This window comes from Alosa alosa, chromosome 20 (genome assembly GCF_017589495.1).
Source record: "Alosa alosa isolate M-15738 ecotype Scorff River chromosome 20, AALO_Geno_1.1, whole genome shotgun sequence".
NCBI lineage: Eukaryota > Metazoa > Chordata > Actinopteri > Clupeiformes > Clupeidae > Alosa > Alosa alosa.
Window position 1 is genome coordinate 12234136 of NC_063208.1, and position 23572 is coordinate 12257707.

Here is a 23572-nt window from a genome sequence, read left to right on the forward strand (position 1 = left end):
TGCTTGGGTTGCCAGGTATTCTGATTTAGTGTTGGTGAATAATTTCAGAAATTAAGCTGAATAGAACAATTGCAAGAGTACCCACAGACATAAGTAATGTATACTCGTAAGCTACGAAAATATTTTAATGCTATGTAATGTGAGGATAAACTGCACTTAGCTGATCTATATAAAACAAAGTAGGAGAATATGAACGTATTTCACAGTCATGGCAACCATGCCCTGCTCCCTGATGCCAAACAAAATGAATCATGTAATTTGCGATTATTATACAATTCTATTACATGTCTATGTCCAGATTTCTTTAAATACGTGTATACATGCCGTATATTACGCTAGAAACACAAATATAAACAGTGAAAATACATACTAAACAAAGGGTTCGCCCACTATTTTGACGTGTTTCACTTGCGACGCATGTATTGATGTGTCGTCAACATTGTTGCTTGGGGTGAGTGATTTGTACATTTCGTTTGCTTTCAAACGCCTAGATCCTTAATATTATTATCTAAATTCAACTATATTCGATAGTTTCTTATCTATATGACATGTATTATATCGGAGATCAAACGTTACTTTAATGTTATTGTTCAGATAACTCGGACCACCAAATAACAAAGGTAGATAGCTGGCTAGCTCGGAAGCTTAGCAGGATAGCTTGCTAGCTAACGATGTCGACCAATTGGTTAGCTGAAATTACTAACTTGTCAACTTCACTGACAGTAACATAACCCTAAATGTATATCCCTGATATAAATGTAGCGGAATGTTAAAGATCCTTGATAAATATGCTTACATTTGTTCCACTTGATCTCCGTTTACCTTATGTTGGATGTTAGCTTGCTAGCTTGGCTTTAAGTATAACGTTACACTGTAAAGAATTCCATCTGTGAGTATTTTTTTACAGTGTTTGTGCTACTGAAAGTTGTTTTCATTACAATGGAACATTACTGCAATCATGCCATCACCAAGTCGTCCGTGGAACTATCTCAATTTTGCCCAACTAGCTAGCTAAGTTACTGTAATGGGTGTTTTTTCCCGGAAGTGGTGACAGTAAACCTTTTTTTAATTGAGTATCTTAATCTATATCGAGATAAAGCTTGGTTAAGGGGGTTTTATTGTTTATCTTGTTATTGTACTAAGATATGTCAGGTAAGTTATCTTAGAGTAATATCCTGTTAATCACTGTCATCTCTGGATGTTTTTGTGTAGTCATCCTTTGGGAGATTTTGGAGTGACATCATGTTTCATGGCATACCTGCCTCAGGAGGAATGGGAGGAGGTGAGTTCTTTGAAGCCAGCAGAACAAAGACACGTGCTATGATGCAGTGAGATAAGTTAGTGATTTAACAATAACATTCCATGGTTTTAAGGCATTCATTTTCCATTTTCACAATGTCTTGTGTTGGTGCCACCTATGCTGTTGTTATTGCAAGTTGTTTCGTATGGTTGCTATAGAGTATACTGCTGCTTTAATTAATTTTTTGTTACTATTATCTCTTGTTTCCTCACTCCATTTCCCTTGTTTGAAGCCCCAGCCAATAAACCAGAGTTGTATGAAGTAAGTGATCATGTTTTGTCCAATCTAATCTGATCTTGTAAAATTAGTCTGTTTCTGCTGCTTGCTTACAGTTACAATTTAATGGGAATTATGTATAGTTCAGATTTTAAATCTGTTCAATATCAGTTGTTAGGACTGTGTTCTTTTTTGTTGAATTGAAATGTCAAGTATGAGTCCAACCCTGCAATGATCGTATTAAATATTTTGATAATGTGAGTGAGTTTAGATGCTAATTAAGTCTAACATGGTGATTTTTTTCAACAGGAAGTGAAGCTGTATAAAAATGCCAGAGAAAGAGAAAAGTAAGGAAATTGCTCTTCCAAATCAGTTTATAATACAAAATAATGAATGGAAAGAAATACTGTGAAAATGTCAAAATGAAAACAACTTTAAATAAAAATATTAAATATTATGTGTGCATGCCTTCTCTCTTTTTCTCTCTCTAGGTTTGATAACATGGCAGAGCTGTTTGCAGTCGTGAAGACCCTCCAAGCCCTTGAGAAGGCATACATCAAAGACTGTGTCACTCCAAATGAGTGAGTGTCATCCACTGTGACTCTTTCACTCATGACCTGTTCATGAACAGTATTCAGAGTTCTCATGGGTCATGGAATTTCTGGAATATCATGGAAGTTGAATAAAGTCTATTCTAGACACAAGTCAGCAAATTTTTATCAATTAAAAATATAATTTGTTGCAAAATCAGGGAATGACATTGTAGCAGTTTAACATTTACTACACAAAATACATGAACAAAGTATATTTCCATGCAGCATTAGTGTTCATCGGGTTATTAGCATTTTCCATTACTGCTTGATTTAGTTGTAGTGGTTAGCCCTACTTTGTTTTTTTCAATGCCCATTTATTCATTTCCCACTATAAAAGAAAGTAAAAGATTTTAGAATGCTATGTGGCTGCTCTGAAATTTTTGGTAGGTACCATTCATTATGTATGTAGGCTAGGTCATGCAAATTCAGTTCTTTTTGTCAGGGAAAAGTCATGGAATTTTACATTTGACTTAGAGTGTGAACCCTGGTTATTTCTCTGCAGATTTTTTATTTATACCATATGTTATTTGGAAAATGATGCTGTGAGTTGCATATGTAACATAATGTAAATGCACTGGATAAATGGTAAGTAGAACTGATGTTCTTTCTATTTGTTCAGATACACTGCAGCATGTTCCAGACTACTGGTGCAGTACAAAGCTGCATTCAAACAGGTCCAGGGCTCTGATGTGGGATCCATTGATGACTTTTGCAGAAAGTACAGAGTGAGTTGCCCAGTTTTCACAGTAGGAATATGTCATAGAAAATTTAGTAATTTTAGATTATAATTTGCTGGCAATCACATTTAATAACTTTTTTACAGTCTGGTTTATATAGTCTGTATATGCTAGTTACTATTTTATATTTCACATATGTATTATAGTAAGTGTTGCTCATTTACTTCATACTTTCTACAGCTTGACTGTCCACTAGCCATGGAAAGAATCAAGGAGGACCGACCAATCACCATCAAGGATGACAAGGGCAACCTGAATCGCTGCATTGCAGATATAGTCTCTGTATGTTCTACCACTCCTCTCTCTGGCTGTCCTGAAAGAAAGAGTGGGAGTGTCTTCATGGCATTGACTCTCATTTAGGATGAATGGATATGCTTGGAAGAGAGCCAGCCTGGCTATCCAGTACAGCATTTAATTCCAGCAATTCCATTAGAAACCTTCCCGTTATCGAAAGTTGGCTGATCAGTTTCACTCTGCCATGCATCATGCTGATGATCCTAAGTGCTTCAGGCTTTAACTGTGCCAAGAAGCACCTCAGCTCCCCAGCGAGTGGGCATGGCATGGGCTGGCTCAGCAGTAGAGCCTTTTGGCTGCCTGACTAAAGTGACACTGGATTGTATTTAAGTGCAGTACCTTAAAGAAAACCAGTATATGCATGTATGTATGTGTAAATATGTGTACCTCTCGCCTCTCCTTCTTCTCCAGCTCTTCATCACAGTGATGGATAAGCTGCGTCTTGAGATCAGAGCCATGGATGAGGTAAAGCATCTCTTGGTGTATTTGGGTGTAGATTATAAAATTAAATAATCTGATACTGTTGTAATATGGAATAGTATGGATTATGAAAGCAAGTTTTCAACATAAGATGTGGTAGTTAGACTTTAACAGATTCCAAAATCTCTTTAATTGCTATAGCTATGTCAATGGTGTAATTAATCCGTTTCAAATGATCTGCTTAGATCCAGCCTGACCTGAGGGAGCTGATGGAGACCATGAACAGGATGAGTAACATGCCCCCAGACTCTGAGGCCAAGGATAAAGTCAGCCTTTGGTAAGCCCCCCCCCTACCTGTGCAGATGTAGATGTCACACTCTATGGAACTCTGAAAAGTTAGGCAAATCTCTTTCAAAGTGAGATGTCTTCAAGATGTCGATCCTATAAAAGCTTTGTAAAGGCTAAAGATAAATGTATACTTAGCTGACTTCAAAGCACATGCTGCGATGCCAATTGTATGTTGAGTCCTGTTGGGTCGCTTTGTGTTGCCTTTGTGGGCGGTAAAAAGTTTCACTACTACATATACAGCAACGACCACCGTCCACTAGCACATTGGCTTCATTCTGCTGCTAGTGCAATATGCGGTTATGCAGGTGCATATAAACCAATTGTAAACAGAGCAGTGCTGGTTTACAATTTGCATACTACTCTTGCTCACAGCTCAAAGACAGTGCCTAATATATACAGCTCTGGAAAAAATCCCAAAATAATAATTTTCTCACCCCAACACTTGAAATCGACATGGTGTCATTGGGGTTTAATTCCAGCCAGAGTCCAGACCTCAGTCTATAAAAAAGTGAGCACAAGTCCAGAGTGATGGCAAAGAATCGTTCCTGCCTAAAAACCTGGATTGCTGCTAAAAAGATGTGGTCTAGAATCATTGTGGAGACGCTAAGAACCATTTTGAGAGCTGTGATGGCAAATAAAGATGTTTCCATTGATTATTTAAAAAGGGTATGAATAATTTTGGACACACAATTTTTCATAAAAATGTTAAAGATGAAAACATTTCTTTTTCTGATTTCATATTTCTACCACATTGTCTTGCACCTTTTGGCATGTGGCAGTGTCATTTTCAGTCAGAACAAATATATTGATAAAGACAAAATCCACATCAATATTTGCCAGGGGTATGAATAATTTTGTTCTTAACTGTATATAATTCTAATCAAGAATATGTTTGACGGTATTGTCAGTCCTGGGTCTTTTGGTTGTGGAGGTAAGAAAGAGGCTGAGGAGAAAAAAGGTGACACTGTTGTTAGATCCAGAGGCAAGATGCTAACTACCAGGATTGTGTCTATGGAATATCGGATGATTACACCATACTTCTTCGCCACAACAGCCAGGCTAAACAGCCAATTAGAGCAACCTTTTTCTCAACAGCTCAGATACAGATTCAGCATGTTGATTCTGCAGTAAACTAATTGATGGAGGTCCACAGATGTAGGCAGAGCTGTGCACACCGCACTGACTGGAGCTACAGTCTAGAATCTTGAATCTAGATGGTCATCGACCGGCCAGACGTTATCAGATGTCTGACCGTTGGTTTAGTCTGCGGTCCATATACTATGTGATGTTGTGGTGTTGCAAGTGAGCAACACTGTCTTTCATTGCTGCTAACTGGTTGGTCAGAATGTGTGGGCTTAAAAGCAGAGGGCCTCTTGTCTATAAGTTTGCTGAGATGAGGTATGAAGTGTGGATAGGACACCTAACTGTCTAGGATAAAACTATAAACAGTTTTTAAACATCATGTGGATGATGTTCATAATTAACCTGGGTGCAAAAGTTATGAAATAGTTCTGAGTTGTGTAATGCATATCTGAGTATAATGCAAAAAAACTTTAGGTGACTAATCCTTTTTTACTTTGTTGAAGAGGTGTCCCCACCCATTGTCACAAAGCTTAATATGAGATTTTCAATGTCCAGCTGTAATTGTTTGCTGGCCGCTGTTAATAGTTAGCCTCATTCTACCCTCACAAGGTTAGGCAGCACCTTACTGTCAAAAGGCACACTTGCTTGTTGACTTGCTTGAACGGAGCCTGCCAATCACTGAAATGAACTCAGGCCTTTTATGGTACGTGTTGCTTTTACGCTGTGTCAATGTAAAGATCTCTCTCTGACATTTCTATTGTCTTTGCCTTTGCTTTCTTAAAAAGTTCTCAAATGACACTCTCTGGCAAACACCATGGTAAATAAGATCACATATTACTTTATATTCTCTCACTGATGATATCATAAATCAATAAAAGGCAATCCCATATTTTTTTCACCAAATTGTAGTGTATCAAGTATCTTACTCGATATACTTGATATGCTGTGCCTTAGTAAATATGAACTTAACATTGGTCTCTGTTTTGAAGGCCTTGTATGAGTCCCTTTCTAATGGAGGTGTATTATATTCCAGGCTGACTACTTTGAGCAGCATGTCTGCCTCTGATGAACTGGATGACTCGCAGGTGCGGCAGATGCTCTTCGACCTGGAGTCTGCCTACAACGCCTTCAATCGCTTCCTGCACTCCTCCTAGGCCACCCAGCCCCTGTCTGTGTGCCCTGCCCCTACTCCCCCTTTCCCCCCTCAACACTCTTCTGTTGTTTAACACACCATCCTATCTCGAGTAGTGAACATCCACTCTGGCAAACACCCCCGCTCCCAACACTCGTAATAAGTAGATCTTTTACGATGCCCCTTTGCCACTTTAACCCCACTTTTGCCCCACTGCCTTTATAGTCCTACTGGTTGTACAATACAGTGTAGCTTTGTACTGTTCTGTCCTGGTTTCAGTACAGTGGTCCCCTGTCTTTGATGATGTTGGTGTTTTTTTTTTATATAAGACATGTAACTAAGAGTAACAAAACAAATGTAAACCAAATTGGGAAAAGACCATTTGGACTGGAGCAGCATCTGGGTCAGGTCGTTTCTGTTTTTACCATTTTTTTTACCATAGATGAAGGAAATACTAAAAGATCATTTTTCTTAACTAGAAAATAGAGCTCTCTGACATGTATTTTTTTGCAATTAGTATTTTAACTCCTAGTAGCCATTAATTTTGTTCCCCTCACATGGACACAAAAAGGGTTCGGGTTTTCTTTAGAGAATCAATAACGGTGTAAGAAGCAAAAAGATGCACTTTGCAACAATTCCTCTCCAACATTCAGTCATCATTTGTACTCACAGTTGAGTTTAACATGTACCTTTCTCTGGCCATCTCCCATGTTTCTGCTAGAATGGGGTTGTTTTTTGATAGTGTTTGCAGCTATGTACAACCTGTTATGTAAAACTTGGAATCAATGTCACATGTTTTGATTTCTGTTTTTAGAAATCAAAACATCTAGCATCACCTTGGCCAGATGTTGCTTTTGAATCTTGCATAGGACAGCTTATTGTTTTAATGTACATAATCTACCACTAATAAGGAAAATAAACTTCTTGCAATCAGCCCAAAAACAACTTATTGTATTAGCAGCTCTTGTGAGGTAATGTTCCATCTTCTTGAGATAGCATTTCATTATACTCATTTGACATTATCATTATCATAGGTTCATTTCTTCATTCTGTTTATATAACTGAGAATTCCTTCCCACTGCTAAATCATTTGAGGAAGGTTCTTGTTGGGCTTTTGGCTTTTTTCACACATTAAACAATGCATATTTATTTAAAATTTCTCTTTGTAAATAAAACAGTTTTAAATAAAAGCATGTAAACATTTTTAGAAATTATAAATAAAAACCTACCTCTAAAATGTGCAGTGTGTGTGTGTGTCTTATGATATCGCTCTCTAAGCACATGAGCTCAGTCTCTGAGGTTCTGCCCCTTTAAAGAAACTCTCGGGCGCATAGTTGCGTCTCCAGGACGACAAATAATTACAAAACGATGCAGTTTGTTGCGAACAACCAAAAGGAAGAGGGGGATTTTCAAATTGAAGGCTACCAAAGTGAAGGTTTGCCAAATTGCCACTGTGGATAACATTTTTTTTAAATGTAACATTAGTGCAGGGTAAAGGACAGTTTTACAGAGTAATTGTGCAGGAATTTGTGAGTTGAAAGAAGGCTGGTACACCACCCAAACCAAGTGACATTACGCGTTAACTTGTTTACGTTAAAGGGTAACGTTAACAAATTGGCATTCATTTGCTACCATGTGGTTTGCAAGCTATCGCTATACCTGCGTCTCCTATCGTTAATTTCCCCGGTTTTGAAATCTTAGTTTAGGTTGGTCAGGTTATGAGCAGTTGTTAGGGATTTTAGCATTGCCAAAAAATAAGCACACGAAAGCGCAATGCTTAACGTTATAACGTTAACGATACAGGGAGAACGTGGCAAGATGAGGCAATAACGTTAGTGTTTACAGATTACCTTTTTTTTACGAGAAACTATCTTCACCGACTAGCTAGCTCTCTACCTGTCGGTGCCAAGCAATATTAGCTTTCAAACTAGCAAGATAGCTAACATTACCTGATAATATTGCATTTCTTGAGGTCATGCCTTCTGCAAAATTGTAACGTTACCCTAACCCCTCTAACAACTCTAAAGGAAGATACAGGTCTCAGATGTAACCAAGTAACCCTTATCACACGTTCAGACACATGTGTTTGGAAAGAACTGAGTAACACATTACAAGACAAAAAGACACTATGAATGTAACCGAGGTGGAGGACCACATCTCACTGAGATATGAAGTGAAGAGAAGACTCGGAAAGGGGGTGAGTTGCACGTGTCACAATTTAAGAACTTTGGAAAGTTAAGTGATCTTTCTTCCTGTGTTTGCATAACATTTTGCGAAGGCAACGGGTAAACAATGTGTTCTGATTATTGATTTAGCAATAGATTATTTTAAATTGGTCAAGATATATAAGATGGGCCTACATGAAAATCGTCTTAATTAAATAGTCAACAAATTTGCAACGACTACCACTGAAACAGTTATTCAGTGGAGTTTGCAACATTTCGACTTTCCTGTTACATCAGTGAACATTCCTGGGATGTTTTTAGGTTAATGACCAGAACAACAACAGCTTTGTGCTCTAAAGCTGTTTCTATGTAAGCTATGTAATTCGCCATTAAGATCATCCAGTTTTTAAGAGGCGAATTGGGTTTTATTAAGTAGATTATTAATCCACATTGCTGTTGTTTGTTTTTCTTGTCTGCTGTTTAATGCAATATGATCGATAAATCTCTGGCTTCATTTTATTGCTGTCTTGGGTCACTGGGACAGACAGATTAACAGTTGTGGCTATGAACATTTGTGGACAACGTGTGTGTGTGAGTGTCTGTCTGTCTGTGTGTGTGCATGTGTGTGGGCAGTGGTCAGTCCTGCAGCAGGCAGGTGGAAGACTTCCAGTGTTGCTTGGTAAGAGGGTCGAAACTGCAGCTCCTATTTCACAGGTGTCTTGCCTGTTTGATGGTGAGCCTAACGAACGAAGCTGGACATTGTTATCCAGAGGAAGCTCACCAAGCTGTTGAGGCTCTGCTAACCACCTGCCTTAATTCTCTGTTTTCTGACCTGTAGGCAAGATTGTAATCTGGAGTGCCTCTGTTTGCTGTCAGCAGTGTGACAGACAGTGAATATTCTATTCATGTTGGATAAATTGTCTCTCATCTGATTTTGTTGAACTTTATTTGTTTATTGTACAGTAATTCTTTTCACATGACTTGGAAAAAGAGAACAGATTTTCTGGGAGGTTGCTACTGGAAACTGGAGACTGAATTGTCCTAAGAATTGAGAAGATTTATGCATTCAATTCCAAATCCAGGTGCTCAAATATGACAAATAGATCAGAAAAAACTTTGGCTCCTTTTTTATTTTGATGCTGTGGACCTACCTTCCGATTCCAAGTTAGGCCAGTCGGTTGATGTTTTACAACAGTGCATCCGGGTATAGAGACTAAATCATGTTGCATGCTTTTAAGGAGGGGCAGGTTCTCAGGTCTTTGATTACAGCTCCCCACTCAATCATGAGTGGTCATTGAAAAGTCCTTACTTATTTTGAAGCGTGACTAACAAGCATGCAACTTGGTGCTGGATTTGTTCAGATTATATGTCACAGTCAATGCCTACGAGAAAAAGGTGCAATTCAATCGCAGATTGCTGTGGAACTATACCCAACAGAAAAAAAAAGTTGGAGTTGGCAGGTTTGCACTTTGAACTTGTATGTTAATGGTTGCTCTAAGAAAGAGAGGCAGAACTGGCCATCCACAAATGCGAGGAAAGGGTCACTGAACAATGGACCCTTTCAAGAGAGTTCCATTATCAGCATCATAGTTGGCCCCACAAGACTTCCATTTTAACATTCCATATGTTATCTTAATGCAGAGGAAGTAGATTGGGGCCCAAATAGAACGTTCAAGCTTTTTTTTTGTTTTTATTGTTGAAAGGGTCTATAGTGTGCTGTATCCATCCTCCACTATGACCCAGAGCCATATAAAGGTAAAGTTGCGACAACTCCATTGACGCTATATGTTCCATTTTTTTTCAACAATGGCGGCTAATGGAAGCCTCAAATAGTTCCCAAAAGTTAACAATTTATAATAGCAGCAGTGCAGTTACAGACTGTTTGTAGCCAACATTTCAGACTCAGATTTACATTATTGGCTCATCCGAATAATAATAATAATAATAATAATAACAGTAACAACAGTAGGCTAATAGTAGTAAAGTAATAGTATTAATACAAGGATACAAGGATACAAGGAAGTTTATTGTCACATGCATATAGTTACCTGAAATTATGTCTGGTGTCAGCCTATTTGTGCATTAAAAGTAGAAGAGGGGTTTAGTAGATTAAGTGGCAAGGGCTGCATAAAAAAGGTGGGGGAGGATTGGGATTGGGTGGGGGCACCAACAAGGAGCTAATAACCTAATTATAATAAACTATTTATGTATCGACTATGACAGCTTTTCTGCTGCTCAGTTTTTATCAGTTCCTTATCAAATAAATTAAAAGAGACTAAAGCCCAATAAATGTGCCACACATAATAACCTAATATAAGATAAACCTTGCCTATACCATTTCAATTAGGCAGCACTAGGCAACACCACGCGAACGAGCTGTCATTAAGTTTTTTTGCGTTTGTAGCCTACAACTTTTTATGACGTGGCGTGTCTTGGGCATTTAGCTTTACCATCATGTCAACATAGTTGTAACGTGCGCAATGCTCATCTAGGCTATGGATTTAAGTGGTTTAAGTGGATTTAATCGTTTGATATGTGGATAACTTTCAGTGGAGTAAACACATAAAAGGTAAGATTTTGTTATCACAAAGCTAGCTGGTTTGGTTAAATATGGCGAAGCATATTTACAGCCAACTTTGTACTTGCAGCAGTGAAACTGAGTTTGTTCTTAACATTGTTGGTAACGTAAACGTTTCCTCAGTTAGGAGCAGGACTGTTTTTTGTTTGTTTTTTTGCATTCATTTTCATTGGCAAAAGCTAGCCTAATATGCATGAGAGAACCTAGATTTGAGGGAGCTGCAGCTGTTAGCATCAGCACGGTCATATTAACACAGCAGGGCACACTAGCCCAGTGATGAAGGATCGTGTAAAATCCCCATCCCCAGGCCACAGTCTGAATCTCAAGCTCTTTAGCCTAGCATCTTGATGCTGTTCACAGCACGGTGAATGACAAACGATGACAAAATGCTGTTCATGTTTGTGAGTTCATAGCCTGGTTATTTATCGAAGGACTTACATGTCACGTTTTATATTTTATTATGATCACTCGCATTACCATGGGGTTACTAAATAGGTAGGCCTAATGCTACGGTTAACTTAGAATGCCCACCATTACACTGGAGATGTTAAAAAACGTTTAAACTTTTTTTATTCTCCCGCGACGATATAGGCTTGGCTAGGTAATTCACTCATTAGCTCAGATCAGTAACTACCAGAGGAAACGCGGGGTAGAAAACTCAAACAACTAATGTTTAGACTAGCTGTGTTACAGTTTCTCGTTGCAAAATCAAAATTTAACAGGCGAGCTTTTGTAGGATACACGCAGTCTCAAAAACACTGTTTACAGCTTTTCGAGTCACTGTACGAGGTCATTTATTTTGTATAGCGATAATTTAGATACACTTATGGGGTGGGTGCAATTTGCGTTTTTCTAAAGAATCTCCTGTCTTGATTTTGTACAGAAAAATATCAAGTGACACATAACGTAAAAGATCTGGAAAAAAGGTCACCTTATATAGCAGGCTAAGATAAGGTCTGGAATTTAATTTAATATTGTTGTAATGGTAGGATAACTACATAGTTTACACAATAATTACACTGTGTTATAAATATTGTATATCAATGCATTTATTGACTGTCAATTACCCAAAATCGTGGCTCGTCTATCATTGAACAGTAGCCTATTTAATGCATTCTAATCCATTGTCAATCACTTCCGGGAACTATTTGAAGTTTACATGAACCACGTGACCTTAACGAATTTTGAACACCCATTGTCGCAACTCTACCTTTATATGGCTCTGCTATGACCCTTTTATCCTAGTCGTACACCTTTTCTCTTTCTGCTCTTTCTCCCCTCCTGCTGCTCTGTTTCCCCTTGGCTTTTTAATGATGCGTGGAGGATGATTCATTAAAGGTTTGTGTTGTGCCGATGCAGGCAAGAGTGCCTCGACATCACATTGTGATTTGGTTGTTTTGTTTGTCCCCAGAGGAGGTTTAACTTTAACCTCCATGTGGGCAAGTACTCTGTTTGGACCTCCTCGTTCTCACCTGTCCGTGGGACTCACCTGTGTTCTCAGAAACTTGTTATTGTGATCTCAGAAAGCACATGTCTAGCACCAATAAAGTTTCTGCTCCATGGAATAATTACATGGTCCTCAATGATGGGTATGATTAACCAGTATGACAAACTGTAAGGTGGGGGGTGCAACCATATGGGTTGTATGATCTGCTCACTCTGCAAATCTTGTGTAAACCCCGAACTGTTATCTTCTTCTGTTGTAATCCTTTGTCCATGTGTTTCATGCACTTCTTTTTGATGAACAGTTAGGCTCCCAATCTTTAGAATCCTATTCCTATTCAAAATCCTATTAAAAAACTCCTTCACTCTGTTTGCAGCAATGTTAAACACAAGCATAGTCACTCTCTGGTGATAGTTACTGACATGTGTTTTGCATATTCTCACTCCTTGACACATTGTAGGCTATTTGTATATTTAAATGTGTACAGTGGTTTGCTGTGTTTACTCCTGTATGTCCGGTTGTTGTACATACAGTACATAGACAAGATGGCAAGATGGACAATACAGACTATGCATTTCATGAATAATGTCATTTATAAAATACTTTACAAAAGTAAATAAATAGATAAATATATCCTACTATATAGCACTGTACAGCCCTGATTTGGCAACACAGCTGAATTTTCTGTTTGCCCTGTGCCTCACCTGTCCATCTGTGTGTCCAGGCCTATGGGATTGTGTGGAAAGCTGTTGACCGGAAGACCGGCGAGACCGTGGCTGTCAAGAAAATTTTTGATGCCTTCAGGAATCGCACTGACGCACAGGTATGTCTCTTAAAATACAATACGCATGGGAAATGGCAAACTTAAAGGAACTGGAACTTTAAAGCAACCTACTTTATGAAATGTTCACTAAAACTATTTCATTTTTCTGTGTTTTCCACAGAGAACTTTCAGAGAAATCATGTTTCTCCAGGTAAGCACTGGCTGTTAAAGCTGGTTGTCATCAGAGTACCAGAGTACTTTTTTCATGGCTACAGGTCAAGTGATCCCTCCTGACATAATCAAGTTCAATGTAGTTCTCCATTCATGTGCTGAATCTCATCAGTGGAAGGGTCACAGCACTAAAAGCCTGCAGTCACAATCAAGGGTAATCAGGCTGCTCTCTATTTTTGACTCCATAGCAACAGTGGAGCCCCTGGGTTGCTTGGGGTATTGGCCATGTTTGTTTGCTATGCAGTAGACACCAGCTGGGTCTTGCTACTACACTTCCTGTTGGATCATCACATGCCCTCTATGGAAATAGTCTGGTGATAACTTACCCATTCAGCTCACTGAGCAAATTGCCCCTTTTTTCTCTGGATAGTTAAATTAATTTAGATTGTAAAGAATTGTGGCCTGGAAGCCAGCCTGAATTTGCCCTGCCCACAACATATTGAGGTAGAGGAATTTGAACCTCCATGTCCACACGAGATTGGTGCGAAGTCTGCGAACAATCAATTCATCTGGACGGGCTTTGTACAATGATAGACAGATGAGCAACGGTGCCTAGTCAGCGGGCTTGAGTTGATATCATTGTTCTGAAGCCTGTTGCTCGAGAAGCACAGTGTTTAGATTTCGCTATCATGTCTGTTGTACAAGATACAACAAAGCAAACAGAAAACAGCGATTGAAGCATTTGTTGAGAAGAAGGATATTTTTGGCTGTTCTCTCTACAGGATTCACATATTTCATTGCCCTGATTGGTTAGGTTTATCCAATTGCGATCCAAATCCAATATCCCCCTGTATGGGTAGAAAAAAGCCCCATAATCATGTCCCAATGGTGCGGTCCCAGACTCAAATTCTAAACAGAATTGAGTCTGGCTATGTCATGGAATTGTAAAGGGAAAAAAGGTAATTAATTAGACAGCATCAAGAGACTGTCAATCCAGAACTTTTGTCAACCTATCTTTGTAGGTCTTTGCATGCAATTCTAAGGCAAGTAACCACTGCAACAGCAAAACTATACACAACAGAGGATGCATCTGTCTTTGATGAGGAGAAATGTCATGTGTTAAGGGCTCAGTATGTCTGGATATGATCCGGTGTTTTCATTTGCAGTCACAGTTCTGTATTAATCCCCGTTTCACACACAAACAGAAGCACCTATCTTCAGCCCAAAACATACCTGTTATGCAATGTCACAAGGATACAAAACAGAATTGTCACATGCATATCTTCAGCCCAAAACATGTCCAGTTGCATTAATGCAATGTCATTAGGAGTCCAACAAGGAGCACCCAAGAGCATTAGAGTCCCGTGCTGGACACATCTCCACATTTCATCAAAGAGAGTTTTTGAATGTCATTCTGTCAGCACGTGATAACTCATTTGCAATTACTAATATTTTTCATGAGGACTGTTTGCCCTGTTTATTTGTCTCCTCAGGAGTTTGGAGATCACCCCAACATAGTCAAACTACTGGATGTTATCCGTGCCCGAAATGACAAAGACATCTACCTGGTGTTTGAGTATATGGGTAAGGCATCTTTTTGATCAGCTGAGTGATGTTTTGTTGAAATAGCAGTAGGGAGGAGTAGGGTTAGGAGCGCTGCTGAACACCATGGCTTCATGGTTGAAGCCATGGCTGCGCTGATGCCGTCAGTATCAAGCGACACAGACATGTATCTTTTTCAGACCAACTCTCTTTTGAGAATCGGTTTGGTGATAGCCAGCCTAGGCATATTCTATGGTGCATTTGATTATACTGGCATATGACAGTGTTAGGGGATCCTGCAGTGAGTGAGCAGTTGGTTATTGGCCTTTTTCAAGGTTTTTCCTTTAGTCTTAGTAGGTAACAAAACTCAAGGGACCATTTCAGAGTGGTTGTAGCTGTTGGTCATTTCCTCTGTTTTGGGGGCCTTTTTTCCCAGATAGCTGTGCTAATATCATGGAATTTCTGGAATATCATGGAGTTTTGTAAAGGAAAGTCTATTCCAGACAAAGTCGGGAAATTCTATATATTTTTTAGGGAAAGTCATGGAATATCAGGGAATTTTGTTGTAGCAGTTTTAACATTTACTTGCCAAAATACATTAATACAAATACATCCACAGAGAACTGGTGTATATCTGGTTATTAGCTTTACTGCTTGCTTGAGTAGCCCAACTTAGTTTATTCATATACCCATTTATTCATCTCCCGCTCTAAAAAAGTAAAAGATTCTTGAACGCAATGCGGCTGCTCTGAAGCCATTTGGTCAGTATATTGTACCATTCATTATATAGTAAGTCATGGAAATTATTTTTTTGTCAGGGATAATCAGGGTCATGGAATTTTACATTTGACTTAGTGGGAACCCTGTAATATGATGAAATGACTGTAGTGTAGCAGGGGCCATCGTTGAGTTGAGGCAGCTGACACTGATGGTCTTTGACTGAGATGCTTGACCCACCAGCACTATTAAGGAATACGGTTTTCTTAAGGCTCATAGTATAGTTTAACAGTGTTGTATAGATCAGGCGGTCCTGAGATAGAGGCTGACGGCCGATGATGCTACCTGTCTCAATAATTCCAGAATCTGTATTGTAGACCCTTTCAATCTGTTCCTAGAGGGTTTCTGGTTTTAAAGTTCAAAATCAACACAGATGTTGTAATTAAAATGTGTCAGACTTTAGCATAGTGCTCTATAAAATGGCAACTTTATTTCTGTGCCACTAGAAATTCCTTAGGAATGCTCCTTTGTTTATGTAATTGAAAGGATCTATAAATCAGGTGGATGCTCAGAGAGAGGATGAGGGCATGGGGGTCACCTGCCTCGGAGGCTCCTCCCCCATGGCTACTCCATGTAAACAGAGCAGCTGAGCATGACTGGGCAGATTTAAGCCTGTGTGCGTCACTGCTGCCGCTGGCTCCTGACGTCAGCCAAGGCTCCCCTCAGCGCCCTCTGTGTTAATGGCATGCAGCCACAGCATCACTTGTTCGTATTGTGATCATCACAAACAAACAGTGCTGTGAAAACACACACACACACAATCGACACAACAGTAGAAAGCCCACACCAACCTACACACATCTCACGAAAAACGTTGACACAAATTGGCCCGGCCAGCACTCATTCACTCACCCCACTGATTTGAGCCAGCTATGCATTCCAGCTCCAGTCATTCTCACGCAAGCATTTGCTTGCTGTTTACACCTTGCCTCTCCACACAGACACAGACCTGCATGCTGTGATCAAGAAGGGCAACCTGCTGAAAGATGTCCACAAGCGGTACATCATGTACCAGCTACTCAAAGCCACCAAGTACCTGCACTCAGGGAACGTCATCCACAGAGACCAGAAGGTGCTTAAGCAGTCACAGCTCTCTATGAAAGCATATGGAACACTAACTATTTGCCAACATGCACCTACTGATTGTGCTTCATGTAACACGCATAATACACATTTAATGATTTTTTCAAAAATGTATTGAATTGTATTGAAATACTGGGCAGAATTTGTAAGATCACTTACTGTTTAGTTTTTATTAGAGACAGTGTGCAACCATTTGCCTAGTTGCCAACTAGTACTGATGTCATCTTCAAATGAATTTTCATGGTCAACTGAAGGACATGTATGATATGCACTATGCACTTTGTTCAGGTTGTGACTTGTGTCGAGGCTAGCACGTGTTAGCATGCTAGCCAGCCTTTCAGTGCCACATGTGTTGTTGGTGGTGTCTGTAAAGTTACTGCTACTGTTTCTTGAAAGTACAACAGAAGAATACAGAGATAAACATGCTGCTGTCTGTTTGATTATTTGTGCCACACAGCCTTCAAACATCCTGCTAGACACAGACTGCTTTGTGAAGCTGTGTGACTTTGGCCTGGCACGCTCCCTCTTCCAGACCCAGGAGGACGCGGGGAATCCTGCTTTGACTGAATACGTGGCGACCCGGTGGTACCGCGCCCCTGAGATTCTCTTAGGTTCTGCCAGGTAGCTGGCTTTCTCTTGTGCCTCATGTATTGCAATGAAATTGAACAGAAATATATTATCAGCATGTACAGTACGATGGTTATGACTGTAAACACTATGATTTTTTTTTGTTTGCTAGCTAGACAAACTAGACAAACACACACACACACACACACACACACACACACACACACACACACACACACACACACACACACACACACACACACACACACACACACACACACACACACACACACACACACACACACACACACACACACACACACACACACACACACACACACACACACACACACACACACACACACACACACACACACACACACACACACACACACACACACACACACACACACACACACACACACACACACACACACACACACACACACACACACACACACACACACACACACACACACACACACACACACACACACACACACACACACACACACACACACACACACACACACACACACACACACACACACACACACACACACACACACACACACACACACACACACACACACACACACACACACACACACACACACACACACACACACACACACACACACACACACACACACACACACACACACACACACACACACACACACACACACACACACACACACACACACACACACACACACACACACACACACACACACACACACACACACACACACACACACACACACACACACACACACACACACACACACACACACACACACACACACACACACACACACACACACACACACACACACACACACACACACACACACACACACACACACACACACACACACACACACACACACACACACACACACACACACACACACACACACACACACACACACACACACACACACACACACACACACACACACACACACACACACACACACACACACACACACACACACACACACACACACACACACACACACACACACACACACACACACACACACACACACACACACACACACACACACACACACACACACACACACACACACACACACACACACACACACACACACACACACACACACACACACACACACACACACACACACACACACACACACACACACACACACACACACACACACAGCATGTACAGTACGATGGTTATGACTGTAAACACTATGATTTTTTTTTGTTTGCTAGCTAGACAAACTAGACAAACACTAAATATACATCAAATTCCATGTTGTGACAGAACATCCATAACAAATAGATGGATGGCTGAGGTGCTGAAGTGGTCACCCACCATGTCCTGTCCATGTCTGTCTGTCCACACAGGTACACAAAGGGTGTGGACATGTGGAGCGTCGGGTGCATCCTGGGCGAAATTCTGCTGGGAAAGCCGCTGTTCCCAGGCACCTCCACCATCAACCAGATCGAGAAGATCATGAGTGCCATCCCCCATCCCACACCCGAGGGTAAGAGCATCCTGGGCCACACATGCTTTCAACCTTTCCTGATACCTCCTACCTTGTTCTCATACACTTCAACCCACAGTCTATGGGAGAATAGAAAGTCCTTTACTGATCCCTCTGCTTGGCTTTTGTCCACCCTCTCTGTATCAGAGATGTGGTCTGTTGATAAACGTTATCAGTTATCTGCTGGAAATGTGTGTTGATTCAGGCTGTAATGTGTTGATTGAATGGGAATGTGTTGTGCTGCAGATGTTATCTCCATCCGCTCAGAATATGGAGCCTCTGTGATCCAAAGGATGTTGCTCAGGTAGGTTTGCGTGGATGTGGGTTGGCATGCACCCATTTATATATGTGTGTGTGTGTGTGTGTGTGCGCATGCATGCATGGCATAATAATATGCTGCATCCTCAGGCCCCAAGTTCCTCTTGAGGAGCTGCTGGGAGCTCCAGTGGATGCTGATGCTCTGGACCTCCTGAAGTGTTTACTGGTGTTCAACCCTGAGAAGAGGCTCACAGCAGAACAGAGCCTACAACATCCATATGTGTCCAGGTACAGAGAGAGAGAGAAAGAGAGAGATAGAAAAAAAGTAGGTGTTCAACCCTGAAGAAGGCTACAGCAGAACAGAGCCTACAAGCTGCTGGGAGCTCCAGTGGATGCTATGTGACCTCAGAGGTGTTTGCTGGTGTTCCAACCCAGAAAGAGGCTGCAGCAGGAGAACAGGGGCCCTGCAACGTCCATGTGTGTCCGGGTACAGAGAGAGAAAAAATAGAAAAAAAGAAGCCCATCATGGCTCATTTTTATTCAAGCATAATTAAACTAAAATGTACATTTTCACTGTTTGTAAACTGACATTATCCTTAGCTGTAAATACATTATTTGAGAAAAATGTTGCTAGCCCATAAACATTTACATTTTGTCAACACAACCCCTCTCCACTCACATTCCCTGCACCTCTGCACAGGTTCCATAACCCAGCCAAAGAGCCTGGTCTGGACTATGATGTCATCCTCCCTGTGGATGATGATGTCCAACTGTCTGTCACGCAGTATCGCAACAAGCTATACGAGGTAAACCCCTGGGCGTGCATGTACTTTGTGTGTGTGTGTGTGTGTGTGTGTGTGTGCGCGCGCACGCATGCGTATAAAGCTGTGTGTGTGTGTGTGTGTGTGTGTGTGTTTTGGGCTTTTTCAAAATGTTCCGTATCTACTCATAGATGATCACTGAGAAGAGGTATAGTGGCTGGGTCCAGAAGCGCTGGCACAGGAGGAAGGAGGAGGAGCAGAAGGGACAGACAAAAGGCAGTTCAGGGTCCAGGGGAGACTGCTCCGAGAACGCGCTGGCAAAGTCCAACGGGACATCCTCAATCCCAAAGGAAGCTGCTAAAGTAGAAGGGGGAGGTGATGGCGAAAATAAGTCACCAAGTCTTTGGAAAGAGAGTTCTACAACGCAGCAGCCAGCAACCAGTCCAGTGCTACCACACATACAGCCAGCCAATGAAAAGAGTGGTGCGGCACACACGGTCGCACAAACAGCCAATGAGAAGAGTGGTTCAGTCCCCACACATACACGACCAGCTAATGACCGAGTTGGTGTACTGTTGAGTCCTGGTGCACAGAAGACTACCTACAACCCCATTACTCACGCTCCTAGTAAGTTGCACAATTCATACTTTTTAGTCATACTTCACATACACACATACTATCAAAGAATATACATAAAGTGAATTAGATATTCTCATTTTAGTACTGGACAGAAAAGTCCTGATCTTAAGATCTGTAATGTCTCCCTTGGCCTTCATATAAGTATGGATGCATGTTGGACATCACAGAGCCATATAGATTAAGATTGTTTTATGTCCATTCGCCTTATTCACCCGGCGGCCATTACGAGTCTGAGGGGTACACTTGCCATTACACCTCAGTCCAGCAGATGGTGGTGGTAATGCACTCCATTTGAAAACTGCTAAAAAACAATTCACTGAAGAAGAAGAACAGGCCACTGAACCCTTCTATAATAAGTGAGCTTTTTTTGGCAGTTTGCAAACGGAGTGCATTACCACCACCATCTGCTGGACTGAGGTGTAATGGCAAGTGTACCCCTCAGTCTCGTTATGGCAGCCAGGTGAATAGCGACTGTAGTTAGTCATCAACTCCACCCTCCCCCGAGTATTCAGACCTAGGTGTGTGGAACCATTAGAGTCCACTCGTGGCCTTGTCCATGGTGCTGATATAGAATTCAGGATGAGTGAAGTGTATTCTCAAGGGATGCTTACCAGCTGCCCTTGCCAAAACAAACATATACATGCAAACACACACATATAAGCTCACACGCACATCAACACAATGTTTGGCATTCACATGCACACGGATGTGCACACCGTATACATTATATCCTGTCACGAGTGTATACAACTTGATATTTGCATACGTTCGCTCTGACTTAGATTAGATGTCCGTCATGTGTGGGTCTCACTAGGGCAGGTGTAGTGCTAAACCACCTACTCTAACCCTCAGTGCTCTCCCAGCTGCAGCGCAATGGCCTGGTCTACAGGAGGCAACCGCAGCAGGTCGCCACTGCTGAGCACATCCCTATCCTGCCATCAGAGGGCGCTAATGGGAACATGGTAAGTCTCTCCATGTGTGATGTTGACAGACAGTAGCCTATATACATTTAGGCCTTTGTTCACCATATGTGCTGACTGTCAAAGCTATGAAGGACCACAAAGACCACTGTGATTTTTTTTTTACCATGTTGAGCTTCTAGATTTTCACCAACATGCCACATACCAACATGTGCCCTCCTTTTTCTACCACATCCTGTTTCATTATCTGTGTCTGTTGTCTTTCCTCCATAATTATGTAGGTTAGCTGTCTATTTCTTTCCCAGTGTAACTCCATCTGTTTTGTCGTTTTCTTTCTCTTGCAGGTTGGAGATAATGGCCGTGCGCGCGGACGCTCAGCTCCCGTCCCCCGCGTCCGTTCCTTCTCGCTGACACTGTCTCGTCCCCTCAACAACCCGCTGGTCCGCCGGGATGAGCCCCCGGTGTCGTCTGGGCTGTGTGTGACCTCTGCGCGACTGGTAAGTCCGGCACCTCGTCCACCACCTGTCTTGACCCCCCCCCCCCATCATCTGTGGTCGCCTTTGCATCACACGCGCTCACTTGCTCCAGCTGTTACTGGCCTAAAATGAATGCACCCTTTATTATACTCTGTAATACAGTCTTTTATACAGACAATGCATTCTCACTCACACAAGCACACATGTGCCTGCGTGGTCACACAGACAGACAGGCAGGCGTGCATGTTTACACAGCTGTCTCCTGCACATGTCGGGGTTTGCTGCGCACATTATTTCTTTTGGCGCCCCTGGTGACTGCAGTGGAGTTTGGGTGTGCAAGCACTCGCTACTTAGGGCTCTTGCAGATTCCCCTGAGGAGGCACGCTGCATTAAAGCTCAGGATGACTCAGCTTCTCTTACTTCGAGGCTCGGACGGGCACAGAGCCCCTTGGACTCCATCCGCTGCATCGGCTTTTTGCGGCACTGATGGGGAGCCACTACGATTACAGTCAGCTCACATTTGTCTGGTGCCTCTAACAAAAGACGCCGGCACAAAGCTGCTCTGCAGAAAACCACCGCCTGGCAGGTGGCTGAGACCACTGCTGTCAAGCCTGACTTCAGAGGAACTATTTACATGCTCACAGTTGAGGATGAAAAAACTAGCTCTTAAAACACCCTGTGAACTCTAGACATGTTTGCTTTTATTGTATGTGACAACTGGTTTGATCAAAGCAGTAAAATCATTTGTGTTTTCTCTTTCTCTCTTCTCTTCTCTCCTTTCCCTTGCCTCTCTCTGTCCACTCTGTCAATGTGGTTTCTGTCTTTCTTGGTTCTCATTGTGTGAGATAGAACCAGCGGTCCCCTTCTCAGACGCGTGAGGCCCGGCCACAGGTCAGATTCAGCAAGAAAGTGTTCCAAAGCAACTCCAACGTCTCAGCTGCCGGAGACCCCCGGGCCAAACTGGGCAGCTATTCGCAAGCCTACGGCACCATCAACAAGACTGAACTGGACAACTTACTGAGGAGCCGCCATCAGCACTAGCATACAATTAATGCACTTAGACATAAACATTGAAAACAAACAAACAACCGAACGCACCAGCCCTGCAGCATCATCAGAAAGACTGACCAGGATATCATGTTGAAAAGCTGCAACCAGCATTCAAAACACACACACCCTTCCTCACAACAATGCACAAATGCATATGCACAACACAATTATGCAATCACAAAGTGTTTTATCTGCATACATTCAATGACTGGCTTGCAAATAATACACAGAATATGTATGCCCTTGTACAAATAGACAGCACATCAGTTTAGAGGATAAAGACCAAGGCAAACAGGCAACTGTCAGGGAGACTATTGTGAAGAGAAAATACATTATTTTGGATCACCAGAAAATATTTATGGGAGGAATTGGGGTTCAGCCATGTGGACTTGGATAAAAGTGTCTTTGAAATTAAGCATAAGACATAAGATAATAAGTCCAAAACACAGCAGAAGATAAAATAAAAAAAGAGGTTACTGTAAAGCCTGAAATATTGAGCAATTCTGGAGATGTGGTATGCTGTTCTTTGTGTAGATGATGGAGGTGTTGCTGGGAATTCAGAGCTAAAATATTCAGCAATGGTCGGGTAAAATGTACATAGATGTAAGCAATAAAGTTTCACTGGTTTCCCCTGACAGAGATCCAAGATATACTTGGTATAATATACTAAGTATTGTTCTTGTTATTATGATGGAAAACAAACATTACATTTTTTCAGATAATTTTAAG

General features: G+C 41.4%; 2 protein-coding genes across 5 annotated transcripts; both read left to right on the plus strand.

The window, feature by feature from the left end:
• The first annotated feature begins 1 nt into the window (after position 1).
• On the plus strand, positions 2-7360 carry vps28 (VPS28 subunit of ESCRT-I). Of its 2 annotated transcripts, none has more exons than XM_048230362.1 (10): positions 2-93; positions 1213-1282; positions 1533-1561; positions 1826-1863; positions 2008-2097; positions 2729-2834; positions 3027-3128; positions 3552-3605; positions 3806-3897; positions 6025-7360. In XM_048230362.1, the coding sequence occupies exons 2-10, from the start codon at positions 1243-1245 to the stop codon at positions 6143-6145; spliced, it is 672 nt and encodes a 223-aa protein (XP_048086319.1). In that variant the 5' UTR covers positions 2-93; positions 1213-1242; the 3' UTR covers positions 6146-7360. The 2 variants fall into 2 exon arrangements, with proteins under 2 accessions (XP_048086319.1, XP_048086318.1); XM_048230361.1 differs by lacking the exon at positions 2-93 and adding an exon at positions 300-451.
• A 111-nt stretch (positions 7361-7471) lies between these two features.
• mapk15 (mitogen-activated protein kinase 15) lies at positions 7472-23276 on the plus strand. 3 transcript variants are annotated; one of them, XM_048230534.1, is made up of 15 exons: positions 7472-7558; positions 8151-8320; positions 13035-13133; positions 13255-13284; positions 14738-14828; positions 16505-16635; positions 17104-17267; positions 18600-18739; positions 18986-19043; positions 19148-19285; positions 19698-19803; positions 19950-20385; positions 21250-21359; positions 21662-21814; positions 22643-23276. In XM_048230534.1, the coding sequence occupies exons 2-15, from the start codon at positions 8252-8254 to the stop codon at positions 22832-22834; spliced, it is 1917 nt and encodes a 638-aa protein (XP_048086491.1). In that variant the 5' UTR covers positions 7472-7558; positions 8151-8251; the 3' UTR covers positions 22835-23276. The 3 variants fall into 3 exon arrangements, with proteins under 3 accessions (XP_048086491.1, XP_048086492.1, XP_048086493.1); XM_048230535.1 differs by having other exon boundaries at positions 7477-7558; positions 8200-8320; XM_048230536.1 differs by lacking the exons at positions 7472-7558; positions 8151-8320 and adding an exon at positions 12120-12204.
• The last annotated feature ends 296 nt before the right edge of the window (positions 23277-23572 follow it).

Coding starts and splice junctions, on each gene's coding strand:
- mapk15 (XM_048230534.1), top strand. CDS start 8,252: ATGAATGTAACCGAGGTGGAGGACCACATCTCACTGAGATATGAAGTG. Junction 20,386..21,249: donor CCCCATTACTCACGCTCCTA/GTAAGTTGCACA, acceptor TCTAACCCTCAG/TGCTCTCCCAGCTGCAGCGC. Junction 21,360..21,661: donor AGGGCGCTAATGGGAACATG/GTAAGTCTCTCC, acceptor TTTCTCTTGCAG/GTTGGAGATAATGGCCGTGC.
- vps28 (XM_048230362.1), top strand. CDS start 1,243: ATGTTTCATGGCATACCTGCCTCAGGAGGAATGGGAGGAG. Junction 1,864..2,007: donor AATGCCAGAGAAAGAGAAAA/GTAAGGAAATTG, acceptor TTCTCTCTCTAG/GTTTGATAACATGGCAGAGC. Junction 2,098..2,728: donor GACTGTGTCACTCCAAATGA/GTGAGTGTCATC, acceptor CTATTTGTTCAG/ATACACTGCAGCATGTTCCA.